Source organism: Neomonachus schauinslandi, chromosome 14, assembly GCF_002201575.2.
Source record: "Neomonachus schauinslandi chromosome 14, ASM220157v2, whole genome shotgun sequence".
NCBI lineage: Eukaryota > Metazoa > Chordata > Mammalia > Carnivora > Phocidae > Neomonachus > Neomonachus schauinslandi.
Window position 1 is genome coordinate 54,807,695 of NC_058416.1, and position 18,036 is coordinate 54,825,730.

At 39.4% G+C, this 18,036-nt stretch overlaps 1 protein-coding gene across 3 annotated transcripts in view; it reads right to left on the reverse strand.

Annotated features, from left to right (window-relative positions):
• Positions 1–18,036, reverse strand: part of EPB41L3 (erythrocyte membrane protein band 4.1 like 3) — a 142,301-nt gene that overhangs the window by 33,314 nt on the left and 90,951 nt on the right. For all 3 annotated transcript variants that reach the window (XM_021686037.2, XM_021686034.2, XM_021686038.2), the window contains exons 4-9: positions 16,854–16,958; positions 15,673–15,715; positions 8,677–8,752; positions 6,417–6,635; positions 5,538–5,625; positions 627–779 (exon numbers count right to left, since the gene is read on the reverse strand). In XM_021686037.2, the coding sequence (XP_021541712.1) occupies positions 627–779; positions 5,538–5,625; positions 6,417–6,635; positions 8,677–8,752; positions 15,673–15,715; positions 16,854–16,958 (684 nt within the window). The remainder of the gene's footprint in view (positions 1–626; positions 780–5,537; positions 5,626–6,416; positions 6,636–8,676; positions 8,753–15,672; positions 15,716–16,853; positions 16,959–18,036) is intronic.

The window sequence follows — 18,036 nt, forward strand, 5'->3', positions numbered from 1 at the left end:
TATGTGTAAACCACTATGAAGGATCTAAGATCAGGATGGTTTTGCCTAGGGAACAAGGATTAGTCGACAATTTTTATTTTTTTCACCAGTCTTTCTGATTAAAAGAAAAAGACACAAATGTACTAGGCTATGAGACATTTGCATAATTTATCCTTGGTGTCTCTTGGTCTAATCTTTCTTGTACTTTGATCACATTATCTCGAAGTTATTCATGCTAGGGTGCCAGCAGATTTGGAAGATGAAAAGGGCATGAGCTCATAAAACAGGGACAGACGGGAAGAAATCTATTCTTTATTCACAAAAGGTTTAGCACCTCAGAGTTTCTTTTATACAATGATTTGAGACCTACGAAACATTATTCATGTATCTTGATGTTATGCTAAAATCTGCAAACATAAAAACTTTTCCATCTATGCAGTGGGACAAAATTAGAACCAAACCATTAAAAAGAAGAGAATATTTTACTTATTGTTGCTTATCAAACAAACCTATAATAAATTCTCTTAGGCATGGACACATGACTCTCACCATGTCCTATGATGCTCAAAACCTGGGACTGGCAATTTACATTTTTGTTTGCTACCGGGTACCTTTCTTTCCGATGTCCAAATTGAGGGGCTACTTACCTCTCCCGGCCGAATCTTAATGTAAAAGTTGTTCCGTTTGTATGAAATTTTTAGAACCTTGGGCCAGGCAAATCTGTTGATTCTCAGTCGGTCACGATATATCAACAGACCACTCGCACAAACTCCTAACATAATTTCTACTCCTTCAGAATCCTGGAAAATGGCATCGAGAAACAATGGGTCAGTATTTCACTGATTTCCACTTATGGTGAAGTGTGGCATTTAATGCACCACAGTTTTCCGTGAAGGAACCTGTAATTGACTGCCGACAGCTCTAATTTCAGTACGAAAAATACTGCAGCAATTTTTTTTTTTAAACGTTGCCCCTAAATAATCGGCTTTTAGTGAAGATATTTATCACTATGGAGATCTGTCAGAGTAGAACTGGCTCACCCAATGTCTCATGACGTAAATACTGCACATAGAGACCGACCAGAGGATGTGTTGATGACGGTGCAAACGATAGAGGCAGGTCTCACGACTGAGCACCAGGCACGGCTCTCACCAGTTCACGCGTGTAATGTTAACTCCCTTCATCTTCACTAGGAGACTTTGAGATGGTTGCTATGACTCTTCCTAGTTTACAGATGAGGGAACTTTTAAAGCGTGGAGAGGTTAAGTGTCCACCCCAGTTGAGTATTGGCAGCCTGGTTCCAGAGGCAGGGCTTTCAACTAATACGTGTACTAATAGAGGGATCCTGTCCTTTCTAATGAGTGTTTTGGAGTTTGTTCCATTAAAAAAGAGCCTCGATCTTTTCTATACACCATTAGAGTAGAATTTAAATATAAAATAGGCTTTCAAAGTATGAGCGTACTTCCCCAACATGTCCCTAACACACCACTGCCCAGTCATAATTGGGACAGCTGTGTCACATACATAAATACAGATACATTTTCTATAGGTCTCTAGTTTTCTTTTTTAAGTGGGAGCTTGCTATATTTATAACATGCTTGTTTGCTACTTGCACGTTTCATCTTTAGGTCACTTCCTAGGGATGTGTGATGAGAAGTCTCAGAGGTCATCGGATAGGTCATATAAAGCTCAGGAGACGTATCGTGGACAGCTGATGCCCCTTAAATGCCGTATCGGGGTGAAATCAGGGTAAAAGGAACGTGTGGTGGTGAGGAGGGTAAAGGACAGAAGGCAGGACTGTGTGTGAGGCTCCATCTCCACCTCCTCGTCTTGTGGGTGTTGGAAGCAGGGGCCACCTAGGAGGCAAAGCTGAGGTCTTCTGTCACATTAACTGGCAGGACTGTCCCTGGCACTGAGTGACTCTGTAGCAGCAATGAGGGGAAGGGGAAGTGGAAGAATGCAAACAGGAGATTCTGACTCATCCATATTGTGGGAATTTACTTCCTGAGTCTTGTCAGTGCAAGGCATGAAATGAACATTTCCAGAATAAAAAATAAATACTTTGGTCCATCTCTGGGAAATGTAAGTCCACAAATACAATCTAACTGGATTAAACATGAAATATTTTACCATGGAAATGGATGACTCCATTAGATATGAAATTACTCTACAGAGGTGGAAATACTTGATGGCAGGATATTACAACATAATTAAATTTGAGGAGAATTCAAAGACCAGAAACTGCCCACCATTTATCAAGGGCTTTAATCTGAAAGAGCAATTGGAAGAGCTAGAGTCCGATGCTGACAAGTAGCTGGCACTATTGATCCTTTAGAATGGGCCAATCTGCTCCCAGGGCTGCTCAGAGGTGACCCCCTTGCCCCACGAGCAGAGATGCAGGCATGAGGGAGGACCGTTTGAGTAAAAGCTCCTTGATTCACTTTCTATTTTATCTGATAAATACAGAGGTAAAACCTCTTTCACTATTACCTATTTTAAAATCATCCCTTAGTGTCTTTGGATAATGAGAAGACAGATCCTTCACGGGGAAGAGCAGGAAGCCTCCACTGACCCCTCGTCTTCTGCTTGCCTCCATCGCACTCTTCTCTGTGTCCCCCCATATTGTTCTGTCATTCCAGCACATCCCAAGCAAGTGGTGTGGCAATGAAAACCCACTTCCTCCTCAAGCCTGGACGCTGCTTGAGAGCAGAAGCTCTGTTATATCCTTGTAACCACATGCTCCGCACAGCGTCTACCTAGCATGCCTTAAGCCATTACATATTTGTTAGAAGAGAGGGCAAATGAGGAAAGAAAATGTCAGGAATATGACATTTTAAATTGAATGAACATTTCCATTTCATTAATCCACAGCAACGACAAAAAAAAAAAAACACTTTGGATATCGAATCTTCTGCCACTGCCCATAGTCCTGACGTTAACTTGACAGATCTTTTGCATTGAAAGCTGTAATGGCGGTCTTTCTTGGGGACATGTGTGTTTCCCTATCAACAGACACATTTAATGCTCCCTTTAGTGGGGAGCACGGAAGGAAGATCTGGATAGTCTCAGTCTATCATAATTAAAATAAATGAGTGTATTATTCCCTTAATTTAAAATCACTTCAAACTTTGCCATCCTTCATTTATTACTTGGTCCATGGGACATCCAGTAGGGATTTAGATCTACATTTCAGAATCTTATATGAAATGACTCTGACAGTGCCTACTCGGGCTGACATTAAATGACAAACAAGAAGAGACAGTCTTTCTAAGAACAAAACCAAAGCATTTAGGATAAGTTTTCCAAAACAAGGGCCCTTCATCTAATAATATGTTATTTATTCTTTATACAGAGCCACAGAGTCCAATATCACAATTCAGAATTTCTAAATAGGCCCTAAAGCTTAGGGCCTTTCAAAACATCCACAGAAGAGAATCATCTCACAACCAGAAATTCGCTCTAATTTAATTCAGTAAATTTCCTTCTTGAAATGATGGACTGTGGCTGCACGAGAAAATGGGAATCCACAACGGAATATTCATTATACTTAATATTCAGATGAAATCCTGTAATAGGCTGCATTTGCGCTTCCTTAATTCTTTCTTTTTAATTGGCATGATTTCAAATCATATTAGTGAATGAAAAAGCAGTGATTTATTTGAATTTAGTAGCTACTGCGATGTTAAGTGATTTTATTTGTACTGATAGGAACATTGATAAATCCTGAGTTGCACTTCCCAAATGTATGCCCTAATCTTTTATTTGTTTTTTTCCTGGGCGGTAAGTGAATCATTGTGTATAATGTAACTCAAAAATAGCTTTCAATTCACTCAAATTTTCAGGCTACCTTCATTTCCTTCTTGTCTCCTTATCTGTTGGCCACCTAGGGAAAAACTCTAAGAGAAAAACGATCTTCGTGTGTGTCCTTGTTTTCTTTTTTAAATCCTCATCCTACCTTATACAACATAAAATACAAAACACTTTCTTATCTGAGTGAAAAATAAGTGAAGAAATATAATAACTAACTGGCAAGTAAATAGAGCTACACTTGCTGTTGTAATTACATACAAATGTCAAAGAGCTTGGCATTCAACATACGGGCACATCCCTAGGATGCTCCAGCCAAGTCTCTGAGATTTTGCTTGTGTTCAGACCTTCAGGCCTTGGAAGTGCTCATCCTGTATGATGTACAAAATGATCCACAGACCGTACCCATCAAAACCTTTATTTGTTTGACAGCCACCATTTTCTTGTTCAAACTCAGCGTGGATCAGTCTGCTCCCCAAGAGCCAACCAGCGAGTGGCCCCACTTGCAGTGTCAACAGAGCCTACATATCATAGATTTCCCTCCCATGGGTCCTCAGGGCTGTCAAGATGTTTGCTTGAACAGAGCCAGCTGAAACTCTCTTCATTTCTTGGCCCCAACCTAGACTGTGTCAGATACTCGCATGCCTGGAAGCCTGTAAACTGCACGTTCTTTCGGATCCCAGATCATGCAAGTGGTGACTACTCGGTCCATCAGTAGTAAAGGCACGTTCCTATACAGAAGTGATAGTCTCTTGACAGCCAAAATCAGAAGGAACTGCCCTTGAACTTCAAGCACTGATCTTTTTAAATGTTACTTAAGTACCAGAATCCATCCCTAAGAGCCTAACATATTTCATATGCTTTGGATGGAAGTTTTCAGAAAGTTTGTCTGTGCTTCTACCATACTTTTATTCACAGCTGCTCAAATAATAGACAAACAGTCCATACACTCATTCTCTCACTGCGGAAAAATAGAGAGATTCTGGGAAAAGTGTGATCTGGAGTCAAATGTTTTATGCATCCTCACAACCTCAACCTTACTACAATCCAATTCCAACTTCTTTGAAAGACTCTGTGGCCAAGATATAGCTTTAACATTTTGCCAATCACCAATCAACGAGGCAATCCTTAGCTTCGGGGCTTAATTTTAGTTGAACTTCAAAATCTTATTTCAAAGCACTGATTATGTGTCAGAGAACCTAAGTTCTAGAGAGAGTTATTTAAATTTCACGTGAATTTGCAGAGCGCCTGGTAAGCATCCAGAACAGAGGCATCAACAGTACTTGGCACATAAGAGATGTGTCAATTGGGTCTTGGACAACTGGCCAAGGTTGGACAGGTAGAGAGAAAGGAGGAGGACAGCCCAAAGACGGGCATATTCAGGGAAGAGGCAGAGACAGGATCTGGCAGAAGCAAAGGGCACGTGTTGGCACGAAGTGGGAGATAAAACTGTGACAGGGAAGGGGGCTGAGTTAGGAGCTTGTTATGTGAAGATAAATTTTTAACTGAATCAATGGGCAATCTGAGGCTTTGCCTACCGAGGGCTTTCAGTAGCTGAGGCAGGAGCAATGGGAGTTTGAGACAGGCAGAGCAAACCCTTCAGTAAAATATCAGAGAGCTAAATTTGCCTTATCATTGAGTGGGCCTTAAAGCAAACACAGATTTGAAGTAAAAATCACCAGCTTATAGTAATAACAACACTGAACTAAATAAAATTAAATAGGAAGTCTGGGGTTTAAAAAAATGCATACCTTGGCATGATGTAAATCAACCCCATACATGGACAGTTTTTTGGCATTTTCTAAGAAATGCATCTCTGCTTCTGCTGGCGTCATTCCTCTGATAAGAAAAAAAAAAATATGTTACAATGCTGCTTTTCTTTTACCTGGCAGGGCTGCAGTATTTCCCACTTAGCCTAGCTATCTCATAAGAAAGCCCCATAGAGGCACCAGCAGATTCAGGTTCTGAAGGGGGTGGCAGAGAATAACAAGAAAAATGGCTTTTATTTTTTAAAAAGATTTTATTTATTTATTTGACAGGGCGGGGGGAGAGAGAGAGAGCACAAGCAGAGGGTGCAGCAGAGGGAGAGGGAGAAGCAGGCTCCCCGCTGAGCAGGGAGCCCGATGCGGGACTCCATCCCAGGACCCCGGGATCATGACCTGAGCCGAAGGCAGATGCTTAACCAACTGAACCACCCAGGTGTCCCAAGAAAAATGGTTTTTAAAGAACAACTGAATGGGGTTCCTGGGTGGCTCAGTCAGTTAAGTGTCTGACTCCGGATTTTGGCTCGGGTCATGATCTCAGGGTCAAGAGGTCGAGCCCCATGTCAGGCTCTGCAGTGAGCGTGGAGTCTGCTTAAGATTCTCTTTCACTCTCCATCTACCCCTCCCACTCCTGCTCCCCTCTCCCCGTTCTTTCTCTTTCTCTAAACAACCACCACCACCACAACAACAACAAGAACACCTGAGGGAGAGTGTAACTACCCCAGAACCATACCAAGTACAGAACCTCACTCTGCTACGGTCCTAGCCTCAATGCCACTGAAAGTCGTCCTGGAAGAAGCAGGAAGCACAGGTGGCGCTCACCCATCAAGGCACCAGTAACACGTTCCCAGGGTTTCTGCCACTAACCTGTGGCTCTTGTGCAGCTCGATCACTTTATCTTCCAGTTCTTTCGTGTGGTTTGGCGCAAAGCGGAACTCACTAATGTAATCATTCCCACATTCATCTGGGTCATAGTCTCCAAGTTCGGACTGGACAGTGTAGGAGCCCAGCAGGGCCAGGGTGACAAAGGAGCAGGGCAGCCTTCCGGACACGATGTCATCTCGCAACTGTAGGCAGAGGTAGTACCTTCCAAGAGCCAAAAGACAAAGCAAAAAGCCAGCATGAGGCCATGGGAAAAGCAGGCCACTTGGTACAAACTGTGCTGTAAGCAACTCCTTCCTGTCAAGTAATCTCACTAGAACAAATTTTGTAGCATCTATATTTTGCTTTAGATCTAAGGGGAAAATACTTGGCTATAAAATACAATATTTTGTGTTATACAAATGTATTTTGTATTACACAAATAAGGGCATTTTGAGGAAGTCAATGCTCATAATAAAACAAGGTTTATTAATAAGGCACCGAGAAGAAGAAACCTCAAGACATATTTCCTTAACATCTTTTAAAATAACTAACATTTAAACCCAAATCAATGATTCTCCCCAACATACTCCCTGAAATCTCTGGTTGGGGGAATTATAATACAAAAATGGTGTGGTTAAATGCAATTACTAAGCTTCTTCCAGCCTTAAGGAAGTGTCATTTTGATGTCTTGGTTAAACATCCTGCTGGATGAGCAAGGCAGATTTTGGGTAACTCACTAGCTACACCATCATAAGCTGCTCTCAGCTGCCTGCGTTTCTGACGCAACGGTCTCCTTATAATAACAATTTCTCCTGTTGCCAGGCCTCATTTTTTTATTTGGAGAACTTCCTAGAATCCAACTGATATGAAGACTAACTAAAGAATTACTACTTTAAAACCTGAGAACTTCATCACTACAAGTAAACAGCTTTATACTCAAGGAATAGAAGACATTTTCCATATAATGTGGCCAAGATATCATACAGATATCTCCACTGATAGCTGACTTCTCTTCTCTGCTTCTTGCTTTTCAGGATTTACAGATATAATACTAACTGCAGGAAACTCCAAGGTAAGTGTTAACATTGATGACTCTTAATAATACCTTTCACGGCCCAGCATATAAGTATAATAATAAAATATATTTGCACCTTTCATGTAAGAAATAAATTGTTAATCTGTTGAAGATGAAGACGACGATTAAAGCCTTAAGGTCCCCTCTAAATGTGATTTTAAGCTGATGATATAAGTAAACTCCATGTAATACAGATACAGAAGTTTCTACACATTCCACAGCCCTCTACAAACATCGCACAAATAGAAAGCAACCATGCACTACATGGTAGATGTGGCTCTGTAACCAATAAATTAGCCACAATTAAGAGGTTCTTCAATAGTATTAAAAAGTGTCTTTAAATAAGAAATCATAAATTTTCCTTGATTTAATACAAATATAAAAGAAATCCTTTGTAACTGTTTTTTACCCTTCTCCTAATACGTCTGGTCATAGCCAATGACTGGAGCTTTAGCATGTGAGGCTTACACAGAAAATTCAGCGCGCACTGCACAATGGCACTCTGATTGGCTGTAAACTTACTACCAAGCAGGGCGAGAGAGTCAGCGGTTCCAAAGCAGGATGTGGAGAAGGCTAGAACAAATGGCAAACCCAGCATAGTCTCCTAAAGGCAATCTCCTCGCACACCCAAAGCTCAGTCACCGCACTAGAATATTTTTACATTAGTTTCCTTTCTTCGTGTCTTCCTTCCCCAAAATGAACGAATCATTTTCCCCGTACAGACAGGGCAGGGAGAGTCAACTCTTAGATGAGTCCATGTTTATGTGTATCTGTGTGCATTTTATGTCTGATTTTTTAAATAGCTGTTGAGTATCAGATTGGTTATAAAAAGGCATAAGCATCCAAAGACACATTTTTACTCTGAGTTTTAGAGCAGGAGCACTAGGAATTGCCGGATCATTTAAGGCTGAATCCCATCCAATTTGATGGTGGTGGGTGGATGACAGTATCTCAATTTTGCACATCTTCCCGCCAAGGTCAGACAGACGGAAGTATCAGCTTAGCACCAAAGATTCAACTGTGAACAGATATGATTTGGCAAATCTTCTCATCAGATGTTTGCTCTTGCTCAGTTGCCTTTGGCTTGCCATTTCTGGCATGGATGACTGAAAGGTTACCAGATGTAAGCAAGCTCTTCCCCGGAGAATAAAGAGAAGCCTGCCTTTTTCATAGCCAACTTTCAAATACCTGGTGATATCTTCAGATAGCTGGGCAGGGTCTGGTGGGTAAAATTTCACATTAAATGAAAAGTGCCAAGCACCACCTGCAAAGATGAGAGAAAAAGTAGGATCAAACCTTAGAAAATCCCTTTATACGTATTACTCTGATAGTGAGAACTGCCTTAACTCCAAGTACTAACACCCAAGCAACATTTGCTCCTCAGTGGAAAATGGGAAAGTCTCAAGTTCACTTCATCTAGTCTTTAATCTTTTCCCCAAATCCTTTATTGGTGCTTCCGACTAGCCTGGAAATTGACTAAACTTCCTCCCTTTCTCAGGGACAAAGGTAAGCCTTTGGAAGTGGGGGAAAAACCCCCGCAAATGATAGGGATAAGCCTCAATCAGACCAGTCTGGAATTGACTGGACCTACTGCTCTGAAATTCTGGATAGCTCACATACCAACAGTACAGACATAATCCCATTTCCTTTGTCCTTTCTGCTTTGTTATTACAGGTCAAATCCCATTATAATACATGCCAAGGAAATTTTCAAGATATTTTTATTTTATGGGAAGGTTTGTTGTAGTGGATATTTAAGTGAGCTGCTCTCTAAGCTGCTGAAAATTCTTTTTTTACTTGGCGAAACTACTGACTCAAGAGATGCCTGAATACATGACCTGTGCTTTACAAAGCTGCCCACCTCCTTATGAGCCCACGACTTGGACGGGTGCTCTTTACACGTCGCTGTTCTTTATCCCACAGCCTCTCCTTACGGCCTCCGCTCCAGCAATGGAAACCATCAGCCAGGTGGCAGCTCACAGTCACCTACTCTCCGTACTGCCCACACTTACACTTGAAGCATCATTAAGCTTTGCTAATTAAGCTCTCCATTTTATTAATACTGTCTCTATTGGTGGCTGGTTTATCATTATAAACATGGAGAAACATTTTCTTCTTTTCTACATTTCCTCTCTCTCTACCTGATCACTCCTTTAACTCATATTCACTTTGTTCTGTTCTTCTGTCCGTTTAATGCAGGAACTTATTAAAGTCTGGGTGTTCCTTCACTGGACGTTTGTTCTCCCCATGCAACAACCACAAAAGTGCCACAGCACCGACCCTGCTTGTATTCTGAATGCACTACTGAAACATTCCTCCCAGTCCCCTTGGCTTCTATACCGGAAGCCTTTCATCTATACCACAAGCCGTAGCCACTTCCTTTCACTCTGTGATTCTGTGACCTCATAGTCCAGCCCTTATGCCTCAAATATCCCCCTAAGATGCCCAAACACCCCCTCCTCCCCCTTAAATTACTTCTGGAAACTCCATTTTCTCCACAAGTCCTTTGCAAACATTCAGAAGAAAAGGGCAGTATTCTAAGTACCAGCTTCTTTCTTCAGGCTATTCTCTTGAGTATGAGGCAAATACTTAGCTGCCTTGGTTACCTACATTTCTGTCATAAGCAGCACAGGTACATTTATTAGTTCTAGTTTATTCTCAACACTACCATTCATAATATACTTAAAATCCCACACGGCAGGATCACCATCTGAGGTGCCTTATAAAGAACTGGAATAATGCCAGGTATCACTAGTTGCTTACTATCATTTTTAAATCACTCAGAAAATATTCCTGAAACACAGCCTATAAGAATTACAAGGTATCTCTCAATCCAATATATTTCTAGTGATTATTTTTCCAAGTCTTTTTTGTTATTCAAAAAATGGTCTGACCTGGTTTTACTTTCCTATTGATTCCTACGCACTTTCTGCTAAAATGGATCCCTTTACTGCTTGCCAATAGTGAGGTTCATAAATGAGAGCTGGCTTTCCCCCAAGCAACTGGAATGAAAACTAATGGATTAGTTATGGGAAATGGATTTACTGCTCTTTTATCATTTTTATCCATTTCAAAGTATGCCTTGAACCCAATGAGTAGTTTATCAATGTAATTACACAATCTCATAATAAATTCAAGATAAACTTAGACATAATAAAAGCATAAGAATGAGGGGTGCCCAGGTGGCTCCATTCGGTTAAGTGTCTGATCTGACTCTTGGTTTTGGCTCAGGTCATGATCTCCCGGTTGTGGGATTGAGCCCCACATCTAGATCCGTGCTTAGTCCTCAATCAGCTTCAAATTCTCTCTCCCTCCCTCCGCTGCTCCTCCACTCATTTAGCATGTGCACACACTGTCTCTAAAATAAAATCTTAAAAAAAAAAAAGTATAAGAAAGATATTTCAAAGCAAAAATTCTCATGGCAGGAAAAGAATTTCAAACTATAGTTGGCTGAAGCATCTGAGGTACTTGCTAAAAATGCCCATTTCTAGGCTCTACCCAGAGATTTTTATTCCAGAGATTTGGAATATGGCCAAGGAACTTGTGGTTTTAATAAACCCCCTTGTGGTCTGAGTACAGGTGGGCTTGGGGACCATAGTCTGAAAATCATTAATCCCAAGGAATCCATTTTCATGAGGTTATAACCCAAATAACTGCAAGGTTTTGTGGGGTATTATTTTTAAAGAGTGGGAAGTTTAAGAAACTACAATCTACACCCTAGTCAAGAAAAAAAAATCTAAATAAAGCATAAGATTTGAAATTAACGAGAGGCAGATTAAAGCTCAAATATATATCCCCATAAAGAATCTGATAGAAACAAATTGGGTGGGAAGCCATGATTATGTAATGAATGCGCTTGCAAGCCTGAATCTGCCCAGATGATGGCCCTGGTGAGACACAAGATATGAATGCATTAAAATGATATTCCTATAATGTTGATAGAGGATTTCAAATCACAAATTTATGATGGAAAACTATGAAACTGAAGAGTTCGTTCTTATAAAAAATTCTAATTTTAGTATTGCATGGCTGCCAAATCTTAAAAACTTTAAATATACTGCATTCACAGCATAAAATTACTATACACAGTATATAGATCATATACTTTATATCATGAAATTATTATATCATAAATATAGTATATTTATATCACAAAATACAGCATATTTAGAAATTTAAACATCTGGGGGGTGCCTGGGTGGCTCAGTTGGTTAAGCATCTGCCTTTGGCTCCGGTCATGATCCCAGGGTCCTGGGATCGAGTTCTGCATCGGGCTCCCTGCTCTGTGGGAAGCCTGCTTCTCCCTCTGCCTCTGCCTCTCTGTCTCTCATGAATAAATAAATAAAATCTTAAAAAAAAAATTTAAACATCTGGGTCTGCATAAAAATGACTAGAATTAATTTTTTTCATAAGAGCAAACTTTTCAGTTTCAGAATTTTCTATTTCTCATCAATTTGTAACTTAAAAGCTTTATCAGGTTGACTGACATTCTCTTGAAGACCTAGAGACCATCTATGCACCTACAACATGAAAAGAACAGAAACATCCTTTAATCATTTATATGTGTGTGTGTATCTATACACACACATATTAATCGAAGTATAGTTGACACTCAATGTTATATTAGTTTCAGATGTACAGCATAGTGAATTGACAGCTCTAGACCTTATGCTATGCTCCAAGTGTAGCTACCATCTGTCACCATACAACACTACAATACCATTGACTATATTCCTTTCATCCCTATGACTTATTCATTCCATAACTGGAAGTCTTGTATCTCCCACTCCCCTTCACCCATCTTTGCCCATCCCTCCCCCACCCCCGGCAGCCATAAGTTTGTTCTCTGTATTTGTGGATCTGTTTCTGCTTTTTTTGTTTGTTCAGATTCCACACATAAGTGAAATCATATGATGTTTGTCTTTATCTGCCTCATTTCACTTAACACAGTACACTCTAGGTCCATCCATGCTGTTGCAAATAGCAAGATCTCATTCTTTCTTATGGCTAAGTAATATTCCATTATATATATACCACATCTTCTTTATCCATTCATCTATTGATACTTGGGTTACTTCCATTATCTTGGTTATTGTAAATAATGCTGCAATAAACACAGGGGTGCATACATCTTTTTAAATTAGTATTTCAGTTTTCTTTGGGTAAATATCCAGTGGTGGAATTACTAGATCATATGGTATTTCTATTTTTAATTTTTTGAGGAATCTCCATACTGTTTTCCATAATGGGTGCACTGACTTACATTCCCACCAATAGTGCAAAAGGGTTCCTTTTCTCCACATCCTTACCAACACTTTTTTGTTGGGGGGGGGGGGGGAGGGGAAGAGGGAGATAGAGAATCTTAAGCAGGCTCCGCACCTAGGGTGGAGCACAATTTGGGACTCGATCTCACCACCCTGAGATTGTGACCTGAGCCAAAATTAAGAGTTGGACGCTTAACAGACTGAGCCACCCAGGTGCTCCTGTTGTCTTTTTGATATTAGCCTTTCTGACAGGGGTGAAGTGATATCTCATTGTGGTTTTGATCTGCATTTCCCTGTTATCATTTATATTTAGGAAAAGGAGGTAATGGTACAATAATTCCATTAGATATGATAATAGTTCTCTGCCTTGGTAGAATGTAAATTTTGTGGAAAGAGGGCATTTGGGTGCATGGGAAACAATGAGGAATATAGATAAAAATACCAAATTCAATTAAAAAATTCCAATTGTCCTTGTTTCCTCCTTTATTTGCAGGATTGCCACTTAGTTCTCTTTATGCTGCAGTCACAAATAGTGCCTAATCTACATGATGAAAATATCCTTTAAATCTCATGTTCTGATTGTCCTCTTTCTTCTCTTAGGAAGGTAGGAGGGGCGCCTGGGTGGCTCAGTTGGTTAAGCATCCAGCTCTTGGTTTCAGCTCAGGTCGTGATCTCAGGGTCGTGAGATCGGGCCCGCAGAAGGTAGGAGATAGGATAAATGGGAAGTTGAGGGGGGGGAAAAAAGAATTCCATTAAAAACAGATAAGAAAACTGACATTAATATAACTTTTCTTCCACCAATATTGTGATTTATCCCTGAATTTTTAATATATTTTCAAAGGGCTTTGCTATTATACATCACCCAAGTAAGAAACAGCATTTCATTAATTAGGTGAATACAGAGGACTTTATGTACACAATATGTTAGGATATATATTCAACACATCTGCTTTCAGTAAATCCACAGAAGGAGTCTTAGAACATATTCATCATCTTACATTTTTTATTAGGACTCTTGGAACAAAAAGGAGTGTTTTCACAACTGGAGCTGTCCCTGGTTTCAGTCCCAATTTATTTCTATCAAACTTGATTATCAAATTTCTCTCATAAATATGGTAAAGAGGGGCACCTGGGTGGCTCAGTTGGTTAAGCGGCTGCCTTCGGCTCGGGTTGTGATCCCCAGGTCCTGGGATTGAGCCCCACATCGGGCTCCTCACTCAGTGGGGAGCCTGCTTCTCTCTCTGCCTGCCGCTCCCCCTGCTTGTGCTTGCTCTCTCCCACCCCTCTCTGTGTGTCAAATAAATAAATAAAATCTTTAAAAAATATATGGTAAAGATGTTTTAGTTGTATACAGAATCATCAGTCTGTGTAATATCTAGAAGTAGAGTGGCTTTTTTTGAGATATTATCTATTAAACCATTTCAAACTGCTCACTACTAATTACTTTTTATTAGTACTCAATATATTTTGATATCTCAGCACATTCAAAGGCAATGGAAATACCTGTTCTTTTTTAATAGGAAACTGTTGAAAACTTCCATGGCCATAACATTCTTATTAATGAATTGGTCTTAAATTTATTCTTCAACTAGAATTAGTTGTTTGAAAAATTACCAATTTTATTGACAAAAAATAAATTGCTTTAAAAAATTAGTTATTTACAATTATAAAGACTATCCATGTCTACTATGGTAAAAGAGCTACAGAAAAGGTTTAAAAATAAAAATAAAAATAATTCCTCTTTCTCAACCCCCTACACTATGGTGCCACTTCTGGAGGTATTTACTATTGACAGTTTTTGTGCTCTTCCAAAATTTATTACATATATATGTATGTATGTATGTATGTATGTATGTATGTATGTATATATGTATGTGTGTGTGTGTGTATATTTCTTTATATGTGTATATACATATATATGCATAACTTCTTTTAAACAAATGTCACTTGTCTCACTAATGAGAACTAAGACACATTCTACCTGATTCTATTAATAGTTGCTTAGTATTTCAAGGTATGGTTATTCCATGAGTGATTTAATCAGTTCTTTATAAATGGATATTTAAGTTGCTTCTAGTTTTCTGCTATTGCAAACAATATTATAACAAACTTTCATGCATGTACACATATACACATTTTCCCCTCTAATACATATGCTAGATGAATCTGTACAAGTAAAATTAGGGGTCAATGAATAAGCACATTTTAAATTTTAATAAATACTGACAGAGTACCCTCTTAAAGGGTTGTGCCAATTTATACTTCTACCAGCTGTGTCCATAGTTGCTAGTGTAGTATATGAATAAACTTTTAAATCTCTGTTAACCCGAATACGTGAAAAATGTCTTGTTTTAATTTGCATTTAATGGTTAGTAAGATTCAGCAACTTGTCTCATACTTACTAGCTACCTGTATTTCAGTTTTGTGGATTGCCCTTGCAATTGTTAGGAAACATGGGTTTCTTAACTTGCCTTTAGGGACCAAGGAAAGAGGTTGTTACCAGATAGTAAACTTCAATCTGACTTGTTATTCCTTTTCTAAACCATTCAAGAACTATTACCTTTAGCTTGACTTTTCTACTTTTGTGGCAGTTAGGCTTAATTTAACATTAATAATTAAGTTGGGAGCTTATAAATGGCTGATTGCCAACTGGAGCATCACTTGATTAAATCATATTGCACATTCTGGGTGCAAGCAGGGTAATAGGTCAAATGTCATAGTCATTTCATTCCCAAGCTGTGATGATTAAAAACGGGTATTTAAGCTAGACCAACCTGTCAAAGATAAAATCTGAGAGCTTACTCTGTCTTCTTAAAAAAACTGTATTCACACTAGCCATGTGCGTATGGGCCACCAATTCAGACAATCCGGCTCTCTAAAAATCTTCACACTACCATGCAAAATAATCCAAAAGAACTTACTTCGAATCTGTTTTTTTATTTCCTTAGCAGGGTCCAGCCAATTCTGAAAAGGAAATGACAGTTTGAATTTGAACCAGAGAAGAATAAAAATAACTGGATGATGATCATGCACTAAAGCGTATTTGAAAGTGCATGGTAGCAGGCCCTCCAAGCTGGGTCCTTCCCCCACAGCTGGGAGTCTAATGAGTCTAATGAGAAAATGTGTGTGTGTGTGCACAATTCACGCGTGACAAAATTCTTTTCTTTTACAACACCACCTTCAAAGATTCGAGCTAGTACAGCAACAGAGGAGGGAAAAAAAATAGTGGATTCTATGTTCAAAGAAGTTACTAGAATAAATTAAAGATACATGATGTCCACTGATGTCCTAGCCATTCAGGCCCACAAAGTGACTTCTGTGATTATAGATTCTTAGGCACTTGCCTAACAAATGAATACCTGCTTGAGATTTATTATTTTCCTCATCAGAAAACTCAGATGTTTGATAACAAAGTTAGACATTGTTCAGTGAATTGAGTAGGTATTAAGCATGATTCATTGCACAACATCAAAACAAATAACATCTATGAGCAAAATTTCTGTGACTTAGTTCCTAGCACAAACACAAAGGAAACAGTTTCCTCTTCTTTATTTTTCAGGTACCTGTGGGCATTAGTGAGGCAAAGCCCCAAAGAGACTGCATTACTCAGGTGTAAGAGTCTACAGAAGTATTACATTAAACATTAAGTACCTGCTGAATACATTAGACAAGGGTCTGGTCAGCAAACGACCCATGTCATATTCTGATTTTGTAAGAATATGAAAGCATACTAAGATGATTTAAGAATAGGACAGCAGTCAGGGAACATGTATTCTACGTAAGTATCAATGTATTTGATTTTCATGGGCTCAAATACATTGAAATATATCATCCAAGAAAAGAACCATATAAAATGCTCTCCTAGAACCATAAATAACTCACGCATGAAAAACGGATTTACTCTTTCCAGAATATTCAAGATTAAAGGAAGTCGTCAATATCTTTCATAAGGAAGTAAGGTGATTAACAGCATTTAGGGACTCAAAGGAGTAAATATAGGAGTGGAAGCAGAGAAAATGACTTACCAATTCAGTTTTCATTCCCTTTCTTACAGTAATGAGTAGTTTGAGACATACATTTTGTATTGCTTTTAATCACTCACCTTCTGGTTTTCAGCATCTCGATACGTAAGCCCAAAATAGTCTTTTTCCAGCAAATTCAGATGTTCACATACTTTATCAAACAGCACCTGGCCTCTGGAGCGTTTCTGTGGAAAACAAAGCAGAACAACAAGTCAACACACATAAAGTTCTCTCAGTTGCCACGGATAAGAATGGGTAAAATTTAACATACTGCTTGCTGCAACTTCAAGGTTCAATAAAGTGGGCCGACACCTACAAAACCCTGTCCTTACAATCAACAGACAAACCCAAAACTCGCCTGTGCCACTGAGTAAGTACAGGCAACCCGAGGGTATTTTTTTAATTTTTAATTTTTAAAGATTTTATTTATTTGGGAGGGGGTGGGGCGAACACAAGCAGGGGGAGCGGCAGAGGGAGAGGGAGAAGCAGGCTCCCCGCCAAGCAGGGAGCCCGATGCGGGGCTCGATCCCAGGATCCCGGGATCATGACCTGAGCCGAAGGCAGACGCTTAACTGACTGAGCCACCCAGGTGCCCGAGTGGATGATTTCTAAACAGAAGTAGCTGAGGAAATGATGTGGGGCTTGGAAGTCTGAAACATCTTGTGAAACATAAAAATCTTGAGAGTCAAAGAATACAAAGGACCAGCAAAAGCTGTGTTTCAGAATGCCCTAACTTGGTCCCCACGCAACCAGATTCGGAGCCTGGGAAAAATCAAGCCTATTCCTTAGCTTAGGCAGACTTCCCCTGAAGACTTTCTATTCCAACCCTTACTTAGAAATTCTGTTAACTTCATTATTTTTGGTCACAAATTTCAGTTTTGTATTACAGTGTTCAACTTTATTTCTTTTTGAGAAATCCTTCCTATTAGACATAAAATGTTAAGTTTAAAGATTTTAGTTATCATTTATAAATATAAGATATAGATTCATGCTACATTTTTTACTGTAACACAGTCACTTGCAGAAAGGAAAAAGGTAGTCATCTGAGGAACAAAAATCTATCAGCTTAATTTACTGGAATACCCAGTATCACGTTTTCATGGAATCCTTCAAAGGTCTTTCAACCTGGCCTTGGGGACTGAGATGGATGGGCTGGCAACAATTAAATTAAGCCATGTTTTGTTTGTATCGTACAAACACTTGACACCTAATACAGTAAGCATATTTGTCTTTAAGATTTAATGTAATAACAATGAGAGATGT